This window comes from Takifugu flavidus, chromosome 21 (genome assembly GCF_003711565.1).
Source record: "Takifugu flavidus isolate HTHZ2018 chromosome 21, ASM371156v2, whole genome shotgun sequence".
NCBI classification, from domain to species: domain Eukaryota; kingdom Metazoa; phylum Chordata; class Actinopteri; order Tetraodontiformes; family Tetraodontidae; genus Takifugu; species Takifugu flavidus.
This window is the reverse complement of record NC_079540.1, coordinates 6,348,256-6,369,048: the sequence shown is the minus strand read 5'-3', so window position 1 is coordinate 6,369,048 and position 20,793 is coordinate 6,348,256. Positions and strand designations below refer to the sequence as shown.

Below are 20,793 nucleotides of genomic sequence, written 5' to 3'. Positions count from 1 at the left end.
CCGCCATCATCTCCTGGATGAACAATTTTGTCATCTCTCCGATTAACTAATTGATCAGCTCCTCTGTCAGTTTGGCGAGGGGCACAGGGGCATCGCCGTGGAAACAGTTAATGCTAACATTTAGCCAAGTGCTCACATTTCTCATTCACCTAGTTGCCGATATTTTCCACATTTCAACAGCAGCAATTGTATTCTTTAGTTTTTAATTAACCAAACCGACAGTGACTCAACTCGGAATGAAACCTCAAAGCCGTTAGCTAACACTAACAATAGCCAACAGCAGTATTTTCACACCCAGCACTCTGGAAAGTCAGGATGTACTTTTAAACAAACACAAAGTAAAAGTTGGTCTGTTGTGATCATACTGGGACATGAACCCTAACATGCTAGCTTAATGACTTTAACACAGGATTATCACGAAAATGTGGCTAGTACATGTATCCCCTAATAAAACTCCAGATAGCTGCGTTAGCATACTGGCTTCAGTTTGTGTGTTTAAATGTTTAAAACTAGCCTGGGGAAAACTGGATAAACACAGTTATTTGAGGTTTAAACTGAAAAATAACTAAAAAAGGTAAATTTGAGGCCCTGGCTTAAAACAGATGTGTGGGAGTCAGTCGCATCTGGCAGGAAGCTACGGCGGCTGATGGCTTCTGACTGGATGCTAACACCTTTTTTCACCATGGTTCTCAGCTGTGACACTCTTCAATCCGCCGGCCTGCACACAGACGGTGACCCAGGGGTCAGGATTATACACCGCGGTGGCGGCGGCGGTTAGCCGAGGAGAGAGCAGGCCGGAAATAAATCCACTTATTTCATTATTGTCTCGTTATCTCTGCTCCTATTGTCAGATCAGGGTTTAAGGATCAATCTAGATCGGATTGATTTGGCCTAATTTAGTCCCAAAACACCTTAGTGGGATCATCCCACAGAAGCTGCATGATTTAGCTCATGATATCTAAAAACCTGAATTATTGCTGCGCTCAGGATTTATAAAATATAAATACCTCCATTCAATTATTCTAATAGAATTAATAATTCTCCTTCATTCTCATCCTCTAAAATTATGTTATATTAAATATGAATATATTAAATTCATGTTATTATTATTTAAGTAAGACATAAGTATTTAATATTAAAACATTTTGTTCCTTCATATTAAAGAACATTAATCAATAAAAACATTACATTTATTGTTTGTTTGCCTATGGAGTCCGGCCGGGCGCAGCCCGAAGAGGCAACATGGGACCCCCTTCCCGTGGGCTCACCACCTGCAGGAGGGGCCAAGGGGGTCGGGTGCATTGTGTTTTGGGTAGCAGCCGGAGGCAGGGACCTTGGCGGTCTGATTCCGGCTGCACAAACTGGCTCTAGGGACATGGAATGTCACCTCTCTGGTGGGAAAGGAGCCTGAGTTGGTGCGCGAGGTTGAGAAGTTCCGACTAGATATAGTTGGCCTCACCTCGACGCACGGCAAGGGCTCTGGAACCAGTCTTCTTGAGAGGGGTTGGACTCTCTACCACTCTGGAGTTGCCGATGGTGAGAGGCGACGAGCAGGGGTGGCAATTCTGGTTGCTCCCCGGCTCAGTGCCTGTGTATTGGAGTTTACCCCGGTGGATGAGAGGGTAGCCTCCCTTCGCCTTCGGGTGGGGGGACGGATCCTGACTGTTGTTTGTGCCTATGGTCCAAACAGCAGTTCAGCGTATCCACCCTTTTTGGAGTCCTTAGAGGGAGTGCTGGAGAGTGCCCCTTCTGGGGGCTCCCTCGTCCTCCTGGGTGACTTCAATGCTCACGTTGGCAATGACAGTGTGACCTGGAGAGGTGTGATTGGGAAGAACGGCCCCCCTGATCTGAACCCGAGTGGTGTTTTGTTATTGGACTTCTGTGCTCGTCTCAGATTGTCCATAACGAACACCTTGTTCAGACATAAAGGCGTCCACATGTGCACTTGGCACCAGGACGCCTTAGGCCGCAGATCGATGATCGACTTTGTGGTTGTGTCATCGGATTTGCGGCCGCATGTTCTGGACACTCGGGTGAAGAGAGGGGCGGAGCTGTCAACTGATCACCACCTGGTGGTGAGTTGGCTCCGATGGTGGGGAAGGATGCCGGACAGACCTGGCAGGCCCAAACGTGTTGTGAGGGTCTGCTGGGAACGCCTGGCAGAGTCCCCTGTCAGAAGGAGCTTCAACTCACGCCTCCGGGAGAGCTTTGACCATGTCCCGGGGGAGGCGGGGGACATTGAGTCCGAGTGGACCATGTTCCGTGCCTCCATTGTCGAGGCAGCTGACCGTGCTGTGGCCGCAAGGTGGTTGGTGCCTGTCGTGGCGGCAATGCCCGAACCCGCTGGTGGACACCAGCGGTGAGGGATGCCGTCAAGCTGAAGAAGGAGTCGTATCGGGCCTTACTGGCCTGTGGGACTCCTGAGGCAGCAGATGGGTACCGGCGTGCCAAGCGGAGTGCAGCTACGGCGGTTGCCGAGGCAAAGACTCGGGCATGGGAAGAGTTCGGTGAGGCCATGGAGAACGACTTTCGGACGGCCTCGAAAAGGTTCTGGACCACCATCCGGCATCTGAGGAGGGGGAAGCAGTGCACTGTCAACACTGTGTATAGTGGTGATGGTGTGCTGCTGACCTCAACTCGGGATGTTGTGGATCGGTGGAAGGAATACTTCGAGGACCTCCTCAATCCCACCAACACGCCTTCCAGTGAGGAAGTAGGGCCCGGGGACCTGGAGATGGGCTCTCGTATCTCCGGGGCTGAAGTTGCCGAGGTAGTTAAAAAACTCCTCGGTGGCAAGGCCCCGGGGGTGGATGAGATCCGCCCAGAGTCCCTTAAGGCTCTGGATGTTGTAGGGCTGTCGTGGTTGACTCGACTCTGCAACATCGCGTGGACATCGGGGGCAGTGCCGCTGGATTGGCAGACCGGGGTGGTAGTCCCTCTTTTTAAGAAGGGGGACCGGAGGGTGTGTTCCAACTATAGGGGGATCACACTCCTCAGCCTCCCTGGCAAGGTCTATTCAGGGGTACTGGAGAGGAGGGTCCGCCGGATAGTCGAACCTCGGATTCAGGAGGAGCAATGTGGTTTTCGTCCTGGGCGTGGAACAGTGGACCAGCTCTACACCCTCAGCAGGGTCTTCGAGGGTACATGGGAGTTTGCCCAACCAGTCCACATGTGTTTTGTGGACTTGGAGAAAGCATTCGACCGTGTCCCCCGGGGGGTCCTGTGGGGGGTCCTCCGAGAGTATGGGGTGTCGGGCCCGCTGATACGGGCTGTCCGCTCCCTGTACGATCGGTGCCAGAGTTTGGTCCGAATTGCTGGCAGTAAGTCGAACTCGTTTCCGGTGAGGGTTGGCCTCCGCCAGGGCTGCCCTTTGTCACCGATTCTGTTCATAATTTTTATGGACAGAATTTCTAGGTGCAGTCATGGTGTTGAGGGGATCCGGTTTGGTGACCTCAGGATCGCGTCTCTGCTTTTTGCGGATGATGTGGTCCTGTTGGCTTCATCGGCCCGTGACCTCCAACTATCACTGGATCGGTTCGCCGCCGCCTGTGAAGCGGCTGGGATGAGAATCAGCACCTCCAAATCCGAGGCCATGGTTCTCACCGGAAAAAGGTGGAGTGCCTTCTCCGGGTAAAGGAGGAGATCCTGCCCCAAGTGGAGGAGTTTAAGTACCTCGGGGTCTTGTTCACGAGTGAGGGAAGAATGGAGCGGGAGATCGACAGGCGGATCGGTGCGGCGTCCACAGTAATGCGGGCTCTGCACCGGTCCGTTGTGGTGAAGAGAGAGCTGAGCCGAAAGGCGAAGCTCTCGATTTACCGGTCGATCTTCGTTCCTACCCTCACCTATGGTCATGAGCTTTGGGTAATGACCGAAAGAACAAGATCACGGGTACAAGCGGCTGAAATGAGCTTCCTCCGTAGGGTGGCTGGGCTCTCCCTTAGAGATAGGGTGAGAAGCTCTGCCATCCGGGAGGAGCTCGGAGTAGAGTCGCTGCTCCTCCGCGTTGAGAGGAGCCAGATGGGGTGGCTTGGGCATCTAGTCAGGATGCCCCCTGGACGCCTCCCTGGTGAGGTGTTCAGGGCATGTCCCTCCGGTAAGAGACCCCCGGGGAGACCCAGGACACGTTGGAGAGACTATGTCTCTCGACTGGCCTGGGAACGCCTGGGGATCCCTCCGGATGAGCTAGAGGAAGTAGCTGGGGAGAGGGAAGTCTGGGATTCTCTCCTTAGGCTGCTGCCCCCGCGACCCGACCCCGGATAAGCGGCAGAGAATGGATGGATGGATGGATGGATGGTTTGTGAACAATAATTTAACATTTCTGCATGTTTTTTTTTCACGGTGGTGCTTTTATTTTGTAAAGTATCGATATCAATTATCAGAAGAGCTGAAACGCTGACTCCCCTGAAGCTCCTCTGAATTCCTCCATCCTCCTCCCATCCTTTCCCTCTTCTTCCCTTCCTCTCCTCCTCCGTCCGTATCCATCTTCCCTCTCTTTTTCCTCTCTATGTGAGCAGCTTACCGCAGTGTCCTCAAAGTCCCTGTGTGTCCTGAGTTGTCCTCTCTTACCCAGAATGCACCACAGTGATCTGGAGCTCTGCCAGCTCAGAATGGGTGCGCGTTTTTTGATGTGTGTGTGTGTGTGTGTGTGTGTGTGTGTGTGTGTGTGTGTGTGTGTCGGGGACAGACGGACGCTGCTTCATACGCTCCTGTTCTGTTGCCGCTGTCATCAATTTGAACAGCCAGCCCCCGCCGCAGCTGCCTTTTCCTTTTTCCTCTTCTTTCTTTCCTTCTTTTCTCTTTTTTCTTATCTTGGCCCTGACATCTCAAAAAAAAAAACGCTATTGCTGCGATGGAGAGTGAGAGCCAGCGCGCTATCCTGATATGACCCAAGGCTGCTAATACGGGCAGAATCAGCAGGAGTGTGTGATTCTACTGGTGAATCGGGACATTTTTCCCATCAGAAAAGGCCTCTGATCAAGACTTTCTCTACTCCTCTAAACGCAGACGTGGCAGATTCAATTTTCTGATCCATGCTAGCCGGCTAGCTGCTAACATTTCTGACCCAAATTTAGAAAATTCCCTCCTCTCCATGTGCTCCTACTTTAGCACAAGCTAGCACCTCTGCCCTAATAATAGTACTAATAATATGTTAATCCACGTTGAGGGGCAGATTGCCAGATTTGTGAGTCGTAAACGTCTTTATCGGAACGTTAATGTTGTGATTTAGTGTCGAACGTAAAGCACTTTGTGATAACGGCGACGTTTGCGTAGCGATAACACACCCGTTGCGTCTCCCCAGTTATTTAAAGAGAAGCGTTAAAGTAGATTATTTCACTGACATTTGTGGCGACGACCTGTTTTGTTGCCCCCCCCAACCTCTCCCCCTCCCCCCAGGTGCTTTTGCACCTTTTCTCACAGCTAAAACATCCTCTCCAACGCCGCCGGACCTTCAGCACTGCTTCTGGACGTCCTTCAGCCCCAGATGTTCACAGCTGCTCGTCCCGCCCGGCGGCGCCACATTTTCGCTCCACTTGTACCAAACGGCGTCCTGCTGATTTCTGGCGGCGCTGCAGCTTCAGCGTGCTTCCTTTTCACTTTCTCCGTTGTTGGGCAGGAATCCCCCCCACCCCCACGAACTGGCGGCCATCTTGTAACAGCTGATGCAACAAAGGTCCAGTGTGCGGTTTGATGTGCAACTGTGGCAACAGAACCCTTCTGTGTGCGTGCCCCCCCCCCCCCTTCCGACGGAGACGTTGGACCTGTCCATTAGCTTCCATGCTTTATTTTTTCAATGACAAAATTGTCTATCCAATTCCCACCCTTAATGGGGGCTGCAGCTCGTCACCACGGAAACACTGAGCGTGTGTCCGTCAGGCAGCTGGACGCCCTGATGCAACCCCCCCCCCCAACACCACCAAACGTTCATCCCACTTCTGTCTGTCAGCAGATGATACCGGGGGGAAAAAAACGTGCATCACATCCTAAAATATAACTCAAATCACCATGGAAACGGACGGTCTGTCTCCCTCAGACGCACACTTTTCTCTGAGCTTCTCACCTTTGGCTGTTTGGGAGGAGCGGCGCTCGTCTGCCCTCTGGAAGTCGCAGAATTTAGCGAGAAAAGGATCCGCGTCGCGTTTGAGGGGAAATGCTGAGCAGTGCTGCTCCGTTCCTTCAGGTCAGGTGGTTTCCCACTTTGAAGCTCCGACACACTCAACGCTTGCAGCCTCAGCGGCTCCTCCATTTTCAGTGTGGCGTCCTCACAAGGGCTGAAAATGAAACGGTTTGGTTGTAAAATTAAAGCTCAGCTTCGCTGAAACCACATGACTGACGCACATACGTTGTTTATATCGCCCCCTACTGACAGGTCTACGATGAAAAACACGTTCTTTCTGTGACGTTTCCTTGGAAAGCAACTGAAATCATCAATCATAAACGACGGCTTTTAATTGGCTCCAGAATCGGGTGAATCTGCCCCCCCGCCTGACCGCGACCGTCGGTCCAGACTCGGAAACTCGTCACACGTTTCAGCTAATCAGATCTCTGCATTGATTTCTCGTGATTCCAGATCTAAACAAAAACATCGAACAAAGCTGTTATGTGCTGTGATTCGGGCCTTGATGAGCTAACTGCTAATGCTAAAACTGACAGGATCTAGTTTTTTACGACCGCTTGACTCCCGTTTTTCCGCCCAGACATCCAGCAACGCTTCCGTTGACTCCTCTTCGGCCTGGAAGACCAAGTCGGTGTAAACATCTTGAACAACAGGCGGCGTGTTTGTGGCGTCGGACCACATGTGGAATCCTGCGGGGTCGCGGAGTCTCCCGCAGATTTCACAGCGAGGATGTTGTGAACCGACGGAATGTTTTTCAGAAGTGGAGAAACTCTGGTTGGGTTGGAAAAACTCTGAAATGATTTTTTTTTTTAATTGTTTTTTTTTCTTCTACAAATAACCTTCAAGATTCCTCAGGGTCTCCCAGTGCCTGCTGGGATTTCTCTGCCTTCTTTAAACTGGTGGAAGGTGTGTGTGTGTCCTGTGATGGACTGGTGACCAGAGCCGATTCTCACACGGACAAATTTCCTCAATTTCTGGCTACAGATGATGGATTAGATATGTACAATGTAGGGAAAAAAACAAAATTGCCTTCTAATACCATGGTAACATGTTTGCAATTAATTCAAGACCTACTGTGTGTGTGAGTGTGCACGTGTGTGTGTGTGCGTTTATTGTTGCACAAGCTATGTTCTGAGGACCAAAATACACGTTCTTCAAGCAAAATGCTGACATCTTGGCTGGTCCTCACAAGGCTGTTTGAGGCTAAATGTATTAGGTCCCCACAAAAATAGAAGTACAAGTATGTGTGTGTGTGTGTGTCTGTGTGTGTGTGTGTGTGTGTGTGTTTTCTCAGGGAGCTCTACGGCTCCTCGACTGGAATCTGACATCATCACCACATCTGGTGAGACTCATGTAGTTCAGTTTTAAGCTGCAGCAGAATTCCCAAACTGTGGCTCCATTGGAACACACACACACACAAATGTGTTCAGACAGTTTTCTGATCAGGCTCGCTGGTGATGGTGGCTGCAGGTTTCGGATCCGGTGGCGGATAAGAACCTTCCCGGCGCAGCAGCGCCATCAGAATCAGGCAGGAGGAGTAATTCGATGCTGCCGATCTTCATTCGCGATTGTACGCCTGCCTTGAATTCTTTAATGAAAACACCATCTGCTGTCTGTATTTGCGAGCCCCGTTGCCATGAGGACGAGCTGGGATCACCTTGCAGGCCCCTGAGCTCCACGGATGAAGATCCCCCTTTATCCAAAGGCCCTGATGCAGGTGTCCATGTTTCTCGCCGGGGTCACCGTCGGGGTCGCCGGCTCCTCCCAGCAGGGGCGATATGACGACAAAGGCCACGATGGCGTTTGTGGTTTGTTTGTAATTTTGTTCCAGCTGGTTGGTTCAGGTTTTTATTTGTTGGGTTTATATAGCGGAAAAACCAACTCTCTCTTTCAGTCTTTGGGTTTACTTGTCATCTGATAACGCATTATTCCATTAGCCTGACTAAACCGTAGCTAAACGAAGCGTCCTGACAGAAGAGGAGAGTTTATCCTGCAGGATGTGGGACGTTGTTTGTCTTCACGGATGAAGGATGGACCTGATTGCTCTGGACGCCGATCTTCTAGGGTTTCAAAACGTCCCAGCTGATTGCGAGATTTCCAGGAATGGCAGGATTTGGGTTTGGAAGGCTAGCTTAACCTTTGCGCTTGATGCTGCTTTTTTTTTTTTGCTGTGTTTAACAAGTCTTGAACAAATAATGTTAAACGTTTGAGCTTTTATTTTTCATCTGAGCTAGAAGGAAGAGTTCGAAGCACCGGCGGATGGACGATTTCATCCTTGGGCATCAATTTGAGCGCGAAACATGTGTGCAGTTACATCTGGTAGTCAACAGGGGGAGCTGTTGTTGGGACTGTCTCCACTTCTACCCAACAAAACTCACCTGGCCGCTGATTCCAGGAGGGAAAGAGTCCATTTGGGCATCAGTCCCCTCTGGAAACGGTTGTTTTCTTCAGTATTCCCATATGGCTCCTTTAGCGACGCGCTAGCTGCGGGTTCTGCCAGCAGGAGGCAGCGCTGTGGGGGTGTCGGTTGGAGGTTGGTGGTGCGGTTCCTGTTAACGAGGGCGCGCTGCTCTGTGTGCACGGTAATGACGCCTTTAAAGGGCTGGATCCTGGTTGTTGTTTGTTAGTTTATGCTTTCTGAAAATGAAAAAGCGAATAAAAGAGGAAGATAGTTGTGTTTTTGCTTGTTGGAACACAAATGTCGGTTTCTCTTCTGCTTGATATTGTGGAGCAGCGCTCGCTCCTCTGAACAGGATGTGGTAGCTGCTGCGGTGAAGAAACTGCTGTAAAAAGGAAGTGCTCTCCCACGACTGACGGGGTCGACCGTTCGGTCAACACGACGACTGTAAACAGCTGCGAACGCTCCTCGCCCGGTCCTGAAGGGGCGAAAGTAACCACGACCCCCCTTCAAGGTAACCCCACCGAACCCACAGCCGGCCACGACGCCGTTTGTGTTCACGTCGGTAGCAGAAAGCGCTAATGATGGCTAGCGTGACAGTGACAGCACGCTGACATGCTCATTGTTTTTAGCCTCATTGTTTCCTGTTGTGACTGTTCGGGGCTACTGTAGAAACGTGGTGGAGCCGCATCCGAGCACCAACGTAGGCGTCAACGTTTATGTAAACACACTTGTGCTGAGCACAGTAACTTTGATATTAGCATGTAGCAGCATGTTCACGCCGTAAATTGCTTGGATCTTATTCTAATCTTGGATCTGGGACCCTTGAGCTCCTTTACTGCACCGCCGAGGTACCCTTGAGCAAGGTACCAACCCCCCAAAAGGCTCCAGTTCCAGAGAAAAGAAGAATGACAGAAGCAAAACCTCAACAATGATATTTAGTTTTCGTTTTCACACACGTTCTGAGATGTTGAACTTGCAGAAATGCAGCCTTCGGTGCACTTTTAACGAGTTCTTCCTGTCGCAGCGTTCCTGTTTGCTCAGGTCAAACATCTGATTTTCACCCTTTTTTACGTTGAAATATGCACCGCGGCTTTTGGCATCTCCAAGCTGGAGTTGGAGTTCCTTGGCACTTAATTGATCAGAGCATCAAAGACATCAAAGGAAAGAATCACAAGCAGCTGTTTTTCTGCATCTGTAGCAGACGAACGATCCTGCATTCAGGAATTGCCATGAATTTCGGAGGTTTTTCTGCAATTATAAAACCTTTCAGCCGCGTGAAGTCCGACCTCGCTGCGATTTTACAGAGAAATGCAAATTTAGTGCTGGAAAGTAGAAAAGGTCAAAGCTCGGTGAATGGTAACGATCGGACCGGCGCGACCTTCCTCTCAGCCTTAACGGGAAATTTACGCCTGCGGCGAAAGTCCATTATTGTCGCCTGTGTTTTTAGTACTCGAGCGCTGCAGAAAGCTCTTAGACGAGCCATTTATGCCGTAAATCTGATGGATTAGCCGCACTTCTAGAATAGAGCAGAACCACAGCGGGACCAGGTACCACAGCTGGACCAGGTACCACAGCTGGACCAGGTACCACAGGTACCACAGCTGGACCAGGTACCACAGGTACCACAGCTGGACCAGTACCACAGCTGGACCAGGTACCACAGCTGGACCAGGTACCACAGGTACCACAGCTGGACCAGGTACCACAGGTACCACAGCTGGACCAGATACCACAGCTGGACCAGGTACCACAGGTACCACAGCTGGACCGCCCCTCATGGTGAAATGACCTATTTTTGGAGGAAAATGTGTAAATTAAAAGCAAGGGTCTCAGTTTATTTTCTGCTCTGACCTGCAGCCTCTTATTTTCACTATCGGATTGCTTTTTTTCATTCCGACATCTGGCGTAACCTGGTTTGAGCCCTGGAATCTTGTTTTGTAGAGGAATCCATTTTGGGGGCTTCCCCAGCTGTTTGGATGTGAAAACCTCCTCCGGGTGGGCAGCAGCTCCGCGGGTCACATGTTCCCACAGTGTTAAAGATGCTTTTTTTCTGAGCTGTTTTTGGAAAGTGTGTGTGTGTGTGTGTGTGTGTGTGTGTGTGTGTGTGTGTGTGTGTGTGTGTGTGTGAGAGAGTGTGTGTGTGTGTGTGTGCGTGTGTGTGTGTGTGAGAGAGAGAGAGAGAGAGAGAAACTGAGAGCTTGTTCACTGAACCTTTGATGGATGGACGACGTTAATACAGCTGCCGCCGACTGTTTTTTATGCAACTTTGGTTTTGCTCCAGCAGGAATTCTCCAGGTGGTTTGAAACGAGCCATCGTGCAGTTTTAGCTCTAAAGAACCCCAGACAGATGAGCACAACTATTGTTTGGACGTTCATTTTGCAAAACATATTTCAGAAAATCAATAGTATCTGTCGGAAAAAGGGCGCCGCATGGGTGCTGTTCCGCTTTTGGCCGCTTGGTGTCGCTGTTTTCCGAGACAAGCAGCCATCATGCCTCCAGGCTTCTGCTGAGTTTGACCATTTTCTCTTTTCTCTTATCCAAATGACTTGAATCTGCTTTTTAAAAAAATCTTATGTTGTCAGTTTTTATTTTGATTAACTGCATCTCTGTCTGACGTTTCCTGGGTTCTGTGTCCAGTTTGGCAGGTTCCCAGATGTCTGAGGAGGCTCTGAGGATGACGTCTTGGCCTTGAATCCCAACAGTATGTCAGGTAAGATCTCCCTTTAATATTTTAATATTTTGAGTATAAAGAAAATTTTAGCATCCCTTTGTTAGTCACAAATTTCACCATTAACACATAACATAATTAAAAGTATGATTCTATATTCTCATTCTATGTTTCTTCACACAGTTACTGTTTGATTAAAATGGAAGGATGTAGCAAAGGATTGAAAGGGAAATGAGTTTTTAATAAATCCACACATTAAAGCAGCTTTCAGTCACCTGAAAGTTTCCTGCTTTGCTAGTTTTCATCAACAGAATTATCAATTAACTAATCAGTTCCTGACCTGCTAAATTTCTTGACAGAGAATTTGATCCGAACAAAAACAAAAGGTTGATTCTATTCCCCCATCCATGGGTCTCCCACCCACAGAAACATTAGTTTCAGATGTTTTTAGGTGAAATCTCCTGTGATCTCTGAGCCAAAGCCTCTCACGGCGTCCTCCTCGCCGGTGGCCGAACAGACGAACACGTGTGGGTTTAGCGGGTGACCCGGCCGACCCGGCACATATGTTATTGACGGCGGACGCCGGCGAGCGTGTCTGCTGCTGGACGCCGGATAAACTCCAGCTGAACCACGGGGTGGTTCACCTGCTGGTGGCGTTGTTGATGCGGCAGCCGTGGCCTCGTTCACCTGATTAAAGTGACTCTCCGTCTGATTTTAGAGCCGACAGAAAAATGCTCCCCCCGCTGGAGAGACGAGGCCATTCAGAATGGTAATATCCACCCTCACGTTCCCTCTCTGCTTCTCTGTCTCTCAGCTTCTCCCCACAACACTCGAGCCACTTCAGCTTTGATCTTGCAGAAACTGCTTTGATAGCTCAATCGTGTTTGCTTTGGTCTTTAAACTCAAAGAATTACTAAGCTGCCAAAGCCGTGATGGGATCTTTATTAACTTTAACTTTTTTTGTCGTAATTGAAACAAATTGTCAGAATATTTCATATTTTGTTTCTCGAAAAATTAACTTTTTGTCATGCCATTTTTCATTAAATGTAAAACAAAAAAATAGTCATTAAGTTAAACAAGTGTAAAAATGTTTACAGCAGGTTTGAACATGTGATCTGAGCGATATCCCATCATACTCCCTTTTTTTTTTTTTTTATTTCTGCCTAAACTTTTTTCTGTTTTTGCAGAAATAATTTGGATCATCTTTAGTGTTGAGCCGTCCGACAACCACAAATTCACAGAATTTAAAACCTGAAAGTTTCGGGACCCTCCAACGTTGCTAGTTAGCGGCTAGCAAACTGCTCCTGCATGAACGCTTCTCTTCTTCTTTCACTATTTTTCTATGTCGTCTTTCACACAAAATGTTTCCGTTTTATTTACACTTGATCATCTTGTGAAGCGACTGAGCTGATTAAATGACCTCTAGGTTGTAAAAAAAAAAAACCAAAAAAATAAAAACATATTTACAAACATGATTATTAAATTATCTTTTTCTGCCGTTGAAGTTACAATGACTAAAAAAACACCTAAAAAGACACAAAACTTTAACGGTTTGTCTTTTTTTCTGTTTTCTATAAAGTTCTGAATGTTTTTTATTTGACGGTGGCTCTTTTTAAAGCTTCCTCTGGATCTCTGCGCCATCGCACCAATAAACTCGTTATATCGTCTCTTATTTTGAATCAATCTCATGATGTTAATTAGAAGTCGGCTGGAAAAACATTCTGTCACGCTCGAATTAACCAGATATTTAATCGAATTAGAATAAACCGTGTGTCACAGAAGCCGTGTTTTTTTTAACAGATTTTGGCGGAACAGAGGGAACATCTTAACTTTTGGGAACATCTAATGGGTGATGTCATCGGAGGTGACGGGATGAATTCCCGATGACATCAACACCTTCTGTCAGTCGGCCGTTGGGCTGAACGACCCTTAATTCAGCCTTTGTCCTTCCGTTCTGACGTTCTGAGGTTCTTTTCCTTTAATAGAACTCGCCAGAACCTTTAATTTCACCTCACCGGAGAGTAGACTGACCTTTTCTGCTCCCACTAATCTTTTTATTTTAATTAAAGCCACAAGCTGCTTCTTTTATTTATGATTCAATCACGTCGAAAACATGAGAGCCGCTTGTTTTTGGTGTGTTTTTGCCGGAACAAAGAGTTCCGTGTGTGCAGACTTAGAACATCTAATAAAGAGTTGGTGGGAATCTTTTTTAAAAATAGTAAGAATTGACACCCGTAAGCATAAATCTTCCCTCTTTAATGTTGTTGACGCTCATATTCGGCTACTTTGGGGTTCTTTGCTGTCTGTGGACGCGCTGAAATGATCCTAATTCTGATGTTTTAAGAGGAGTACGAGTTTTAAAGCCTCTCAGTGTTCCAACTAGTTTAACCAGCGTCTCTGCTGCTGTGACCGTTTGATCGTCCTTCTGGAGAAATTTTGAAGCAAAAGGATTGAATGAAGCAGCATTAGAGATGGATGAGGTGTGCTCGGCTCCGCGGAGGAGGATAATCCTCTCAAACTTCCACCGCTGGTGATGGAGCCTTCTGTTTTTCCGCCCAGCTTACCCTGAACTTTCTGGGGACAAGTTTACGGACGCCTGAGGCAGCGCCAGAGACATTTGGGGACAACCGGATCAGGGCACCATGTCATAAAATGTTCTTAACCGGCTTTGAACCCCGCAGTAATCAAAGGAGGGAGGGCATAAATATGCGTAACGCCGGGCTGCAGGGCCACAGAGCCGAGGTGGTGTTCAGGGACACGAGGGAGAACTCGGAGTCTCGTCTGAGTCAAATATTCTCCCGGAAACTTGCTTTTGATTAAAGGAGACTCGAAGTTGGGGTGAGTAGAGAAACATTTCGTACGCTGTTAACGAAGCGCCCCCCGTCGGTGCGTATCCCCCGATGTTCCGGCAGATCCGGGGGATCCACGCGTGGTTGCCAACCATAGTGGTTTATGAAGGAAAACCGGGAGCGATGATGTAACACAGGGAGGCCCGAGAGCTTTGATGTGTCAGAGCGGAGAAAACCTCTTAGATTTAACCCACAATGTGGGTTCGTGTCACTTTTTGAAGAAAGAATACGAGAAAACGTGTAGTTTAGTCCAACAAATAAAAGGGAATATTAACCAGCTGTGTTGGGATCCCCGTTTCATCCTGGCCGAGCCGATCGGAGCGTCGGAACACAAACAGGAATTTAAACACGACAAAGTTGTTTTGGTGGTTTTGTTGCAGGTTCCTCTGAGCTCAAGAACGCTTGAATTTTATTGAAATGGCAGATTCACGCAGTTTGAACCAAAGTTTATGTTGGGAAACGGTCGGGGAATAATGACATGCGGCGTTTTTTCCCTGTTATGACTGAAAAGACCCTGTTTTTATACAATGCCTCACTTTTGTGAAGCTACGTCTGCAACTTTAACCTGGATATCACAGCTCCATCAGGGGGATCAACACATTTTATCCTCCATCATGTTTGAGAAATCTCCCGATACTGATTCAGATATTTAATTTAACGTGGACAATCCGCCTCTCGTGTCGACACACAGGCGGCAGCTAAAGTCGATTTCATGCTTGTGCAACATTTGCCTCCCTGTTTTAGAGAAAGCCGGTGCATCGCGCCGCCGTTGCTATGGCAACAGGAAGGGCGAGGAACAAAATTTGTGGCGTTTTAAGCAGATTTAGGAGCAGATTCCACAGTGAATGACTGACAGATGATTAAAGGGCTGACAGTGGTGTTAGCACGTCCGCTCAGACAACAGATTGTTTCTGTGTGGACGGCGATAAAACTCCGTCTCGCTAAGTGCCTCATCTTCCAGGAAACACCAAACAAGATTAGCCCGGGACGGGAGCATCACCTTATCAAAAAGTTAAACTGGTATCAGGCCCACTCTGCAAGCAGATTGGCCTCAAAGGTCCTGCCTCTTGCCAGCTGCTGTGCACGGTTTATATCAACACGCGTGCACGCTCGCACTGCAGTCGGGGAGTCGGTAATCCCGAGATTAAGCTTCCTCAGTTAGACAGATTTAGCATTAATAAACGGATAGTTTTGAATTCTTGGCTGTCGTCAGACGCAAACATTCTAGGGTGGTTCGAGGGTCTTGATCCAACATCTGAACCGTGGAGGAGTTAAAGGTCACTTTAAGTTGTTTAAATGTTTTTTCATAATTACATTTTCCACCACAGGCCGATCGTGCGGGTTCCCCTCATGTCTGCATCTCACCTGATGAGCAGTTAGCTGCTAAAGCGACGGCTAGCAAGGAGGGACAGCACCAGGCTTGTTTATCAGAGATTAAAAAAGGGCCCCTCTGCACGGTCCAGAGTCCAGTTTCCTCGGTTTCTCAGCCATCAGCTGGGTTTTATTTCACGAAAGGCTCCTCCTGTTTTGGATTCGCTACAGTTAACCTGCAACCTTGCGGACGCTAATCTGACCTTTTTTCCCCTCGTACAAGCGGCTTTTAACGGCTAAAGCAGCCGCATCGTCAGGTGAAACGCGACCCGTACCGGTGTCGTTCAGATGGTCGGTGGTGTGACAACTAATGAGCTTACGCGGACAAATCTCTGCTGTCATCGTTGTCACCCGAACACGAGCTGGATTTCTTTTCACATCATGTCCTCATGTAGGATTATTGGCGGACAGTTTGAAAATGACCTAAACCGGCAGGAAAAGGTGTCAAGATGAGGTTTGATTGAGGTTTGATTCAGTTTCCTTAGCATAACAGGAGACACTTGAGCCCAAAAAAGCTCCTTGTAGAGCCCACGAGGCTCTCCGTTTCAGCCGTTTCAGGGATTCCTGTGGGGAGAAAACACTTTACAACAGTTCAGGATGGAAAACAAACATTTGGTTTGGTGGGTTTGGTCGACCGACTAACACAAATTTTCCATGATAATCCCGTTTGATGGAGTCCTCGGTGCAGAGCGTGTGGGCTGCCCCTGGTTTAGAGTTCACGCCTGTCCGAACAGCAGGGATTTTAAAGCCAAAAACAGCACGCAGACTCCACCATGTGTTCACGTGTCAACAAGTTTCTGGCGTGATCTACTAACCGATAAAAGAGACAAGATCCGGGACATCCGCTTCAAACTATCGGATCCGTTAACCGGAATTTCCTTTTATTGTAAATTAGAATGTAAACCAGATCCATACACGAAAGATTATATCAGATAGTTTATTAAGAAATGTTGATTGACGCGTTCACTGGCGGAAAAAAATAATCAGAAAAATCAGTGATTGGACTGATTTATACAACGGCGCCTGTTTAAAAGCAGAAAAAAATCGCCACAGTAATTAGAAATGAGAAAAAAGTGGCCAATAAACATGGGAAAACTCCCAATTTAGGGGGGCAGACCAACCACTTTTAGATCAATAACAGTGTGATGCGGTTTAAATGACCCCAGCGGGATGGTTCCGTGCGTCTATATTTACCTTAAGCCCTGAACTTCGTGGCCTAAATCGGGCTTGTTCTAATAACATTTTAAGAAACGGCGGATCCCATCAGACTGACTCGCTCGCCACGGGGCTTATCCCAACTTTATTGATCAGAAAACCTGATCAATAAGGCTGAGCGAGGAGGACAATGTGCGGCTCCGCGTGTCGCAGCCTGGTTTTATTGGAATATTGATTTTTAAAATCACAGCTAGAAAAACAAACCTCATGTCCTAATAAGCGTTAACTATCAGACAATTCATGCATCTACTTGTCAGATACTGATGCTAACTGAGCTAGCTAATTTGCTCTGCGTTCGATGGCTACTGATCGGACAGTTAAAGGAATTATTGGGGCTTAAATTTGGTCCGAAATTTGAAAAATGTCCCTTCACTGACACGTGGTGAATAACCAGGAATAAGTGTTTATTACCTCTGATCAAGCTTTATTATGCACGTAGGTGGCTCATAATTTTCTGCTGCTCCTTTATCCCAGAGTTGAATAAGGGTTCTCTTTGTTTTTACGTGTCATGACGTTGGTTTCATCGTCTATTTGAGATCTTTTGAATTGCCAACGCTAGAATATCGCGAAGCGCTCGGACTTCCCTGTTGAGAAACTGCTCGGAGGTTCTACGTAAATACGAGGATTACGGAATACGACACTGACCTCCGTGAGCTTATTTACGGATTTTATTCAAAGCACCTGCAGATCAGAGGTCAAAGATAAGCTAATATTGTTACGGGGACCTAAAAGGTTGCTGCTGGAGTGTTTGGGCAACGATGTCGTCGGGCAGTTCATGCTGTAGGTGTGACACACAACCTCTCCTTAATCTGTCACATCTCCACTGAATGCTGCACTTTGAGGATTTGGAGGGTAAGATTAGAGCTCTGCGTCGTCATAAAGCTCTGCTCTCCAATTTGGCCGGGTGGTGGCGGGTGGGGCACTTTGTCCTGTAGAAACTCTGCTCTGGGGTGGATAAAACTCCTGCGTAAGGGTTGACCTCTCTGAGGTCCAGACGAGGAAAATCTCTCTTTGACATGGCTTGATTTTTCTTTCATCTTTCCTTTGATCTTTTTTGGGGGAATCGACTGTTTTGCTTTGACACTCCTGGAGTTTTTGTTTTTTTTTCCTGATTTGACCTCCTTCATGGTGCTCTGCTGCGGCTCTCCATGATGAACTACTGCATGACCGACATGTACGAGGTGCCTCACGCCAGGGTGGGCGGCTACACGGTGCCTGGCGGCGGGGAGCACTGCATGTATGGTAGCGAGGGGCCTGGGTATAGCCACTGCGAGCCCCAGCGGCTGCACCACCCTCCCTGTATGGAGCAGGCTCTGCCCCCCGGCCAGCACTACTCGTGCTTGTACGCGGCGCCGCCTGTCTATAAGAGCGAGTGCTGTAGCGTGGATATCCCTCTGAGCCATTTCCCCCCTCAGCCTGAATATTTCCCAGAGACCAAAGCTGACAATTTTTACCTGCCGTGGATTCCTGGGGGCCATAAGAGAGGTACGGGTCTGGGGTCTAAACGGGAGTTTTTAGCTGGTGATTTATTTAATTGATGTAGGACATTTTTTGAGATCAGTGTGTTGTGGAGTGTGTCTAACTGGGCATCTGTGAGTGTGTGTGTCAGGGGATCCTTATTGATTAGCGACAGAAGGCTGACACAAGAGCAGTTATTATTTTATGGAGGACCTCCAGAGTATTGATCAGCCCTCGGGCCTGACCGGGGTCGGCTCAACTCGTTAGTTATGAAACAAAAAGGGCACCAGGTGTCTTCGGCTTAACTGGGAGCTGCGGCAAAACTCTTCGAAGAAGTTGGCGCTAATCAAATGTGGCATCAACTTAGCCTACTTTAAAACCGTCAATACGGTGCAAATTTAACTCGAGTTAAACTCCGACTTAATTGGATCCCAAGCGTGTGGTAACACATTTTTTTGATTTCAGGGTACGTTCCGAGTTACCTGGATAAGGACGAGCTATGTGTCGTGTGCGGGGACAAAGCCACCGGCTACCACTATCGCTGCATCACCTGCGAAGGCTGCAAGGTACAGGCGGCGTCCGCTGCCGCTTCCGTCCGCTCCACATAGGCGTTTCTCAACACGGTGCCGTCTCTGCAGGGGTTCTTCAGACGGACCATCCAGAAGAACCTCAACCCAACCTACGCGTGCAAGTACGAGGGCAAGTGCGTGATTGATAAAGTGACCAGGAACCAGTGCCAGGAATGCCGCTTCAAGAAGTGCATCGCGGTGGGAATGGCCACCGACCGTGAGTTTTACCCGTATTTTCCACTGATGAGCTGAGAACGTAGAAGAGGTTTTTGGTCTGTAACGCCATGTTTTTTAAAGGATTTCACTTTATTATTACTGTCAGTCAGACATAATAAGAGTAAAGGTTTTATTAATAATGCCATCAGGATACCACTAAAATGGCCTTTTCTAGGCTGGATTAGAAGCTAAAAGTCATTAATCCTCCCAAATCTGTTGTCTGTTAAATCAAAAACAACTTTATATGTTAAAACTCTTGGACCCTGACGCCCCTGTGACCCCCCCCCTCCCCCCAGTGGTGTTGGACGACAGCAAGAGGCTGGCCAAGCGGAAGCTAATCGAGGAGAACCGGGAACGGCGCCGTCGGGAGGAGCTGCAGAGGACAGTGTGGGACCGAATTGAGCCCACCCAGGAGGAGTGGGACCTCATCCGTATGGTGACCGAGGCCCATATGGCCACGAACGCACAAGGCAACCACTGGAAACAGAAGAGGAAGTTCCTGGTAGGAAATCTTAACCCCCCCTACACACACACACACACACTGCTCCATCACAGCTGCCTCCATTGTATCGATTACCTCTGCCTCATCCTCCCCAGTCCCCCCTCACTGGACCCCCCCTCCTCCTTCCCCTTGTCTCCTCCACCTCCACTGTTCCACATTCCCTGTGTTAATATGTCCGTATGTTGTTTTTTTGTATCTCCTTGTAGAGTGGGGAGAGTTAGCTGGACGATGGAGAAAAGTGTGCTCCTGAACGCAGCAGCAATAATTTATAATGGAACAACTTGTTTTTATATCTTGAGAATCTAACTTTAATAACTGGCTCTGTTGTGGTGCTTCAGTTTCCTCTTTTTTTCGGTCTGCAGCTCTGCTTTTACACCTCCTCGCGCTCTCTCTCTCTCTTTCTCTCTTTCTCTCTCTGTCTTGTTTTTTACATTAATCTGTTTTGAATGTCTGATCTCCACACTGAAAGCCTTTTTCACCTGCCTGACTTCATCTTGGGTTTCCATGGCAACACCAGAGCGAACACTCGCATTTAACCTTTTGGGCCCGCTCACGTGTCGCTGTCTTGGTCAAGGTTAATGCACTACTGAGGTAAAGCTCCTGCAGCAGGTGACTCAGTTAGCCATTTAGCAACAAGTGTTAGAAACAGAAACACGCCAAACGACCTAGCATAAAGCGCTGATGTTTACCACCAGGTGGCGTCCGTCTGTGCGTATTATTCGGAATTTTCACAAAAATTCAGGAAGAGTCTCTTCATCACTGACTGGTAGTTAGTTAGTTAGTTAGCAGCACGAGGCTAGCTAACTAAAGTTAGTCTCAAATTGGTCTGACCCATTAATCTTTGAGATCGCATGTCAGAATAACGTTGGAGAGGAAGAGGAGAACCATCGCCGTCCCGCCCTCGCGCACCATAATCATTAATCTCTGCTGCGGAACGACGGCGCCATCCGTCGCCGAGCGTTCCCGGTCTGGGTTGTCATGGAAACCCATCTCTGAATTCCTACCTGCACTCTGTCATCTGTCCTCAGTGCTAATGAGCTTCCTTTTTAGTTGAGGCGACACGAGTCTTCATCGAAACTTCACGCTTCCTGTTGATTATCCAACAGGTCGAGGAAGCTATGCTTCTAAATGAAATAACATGTAATTTATTCTATACTCCTGACCAGAGTGCAGAGGGGCTGAAGGAAACTAAGGTAGGAGAGAAACTTCCGCCCTTCACTGGCGGCGGCGGCTAGCGCACGCTCATCTTCTGTCCCTTTGTCCCTTCAGCCTGAGGACAATGGTCAAGCGTCCATGGTCAATACGCCCAACGGAAACAAAGTGGATTTAGAAGCCTTCAGTCAGTTTACAAAAATAATCACCCCCGCCATCACCAGAGTGGTGGACTTTGCCAAAAAATTGCCTATGTTTTGTGAGGTAAGTGCGAGG

At 48.3% G+C, this 20,793-nt stretch overlaps 1 protein-coding gene across 6 annotated transcripts in view; it reads left to right on the top strand.

Annotated features, from left to right (window-relative positions):
* thrb (thyroid hormone receptor beta) overlaps positions 1-20,793 on the top strand; it is a 41,688-nt gene that overhangs the window by 15,371 nt on the left and 5,524 nt on the right. For 3 of the 6 annotated variants that reach the window (XM_057021471.1, XM_057021473.1, XM_057021470.1), the window contains 7 exons: positions 11,155-11,227; positions 11,904-11,954; positions 18,544-18,644; positions 18,717-18,864; positions 19,160-19,365; positions 20,472-20,558; positions 20,635-20,781. In XM_057021471.1, coding sequence (XP_056877451.1) covers positions 11,221-11,227; positions 11,904-11,954; positions 18,544-18,644; positions 18,717-18,864; positions 19,160-19,365; positions 20,472-20,558; positions 20,635-20,781 — 747 coding nt within the window. In that variant the 5' untranslated portion in view covers positions 11,155-11,220. Of the gene's footprint in view, positions 1-8,788; positions 9,028-11,154; positions 11,228-11,903; positions 11,955-12,763; positions 14,024-18,543; positions 18,645-18,716; positions 18,865-19,159; positions 19,366-20,471; positions 20,559-20,634; positions 20,782-20,793 lie in introns of those variants that run through there. The other 3 variants (XM_057021472.1, XM_057021474.1, XM_057021475.1) reach the window with 3 other exon arrangements.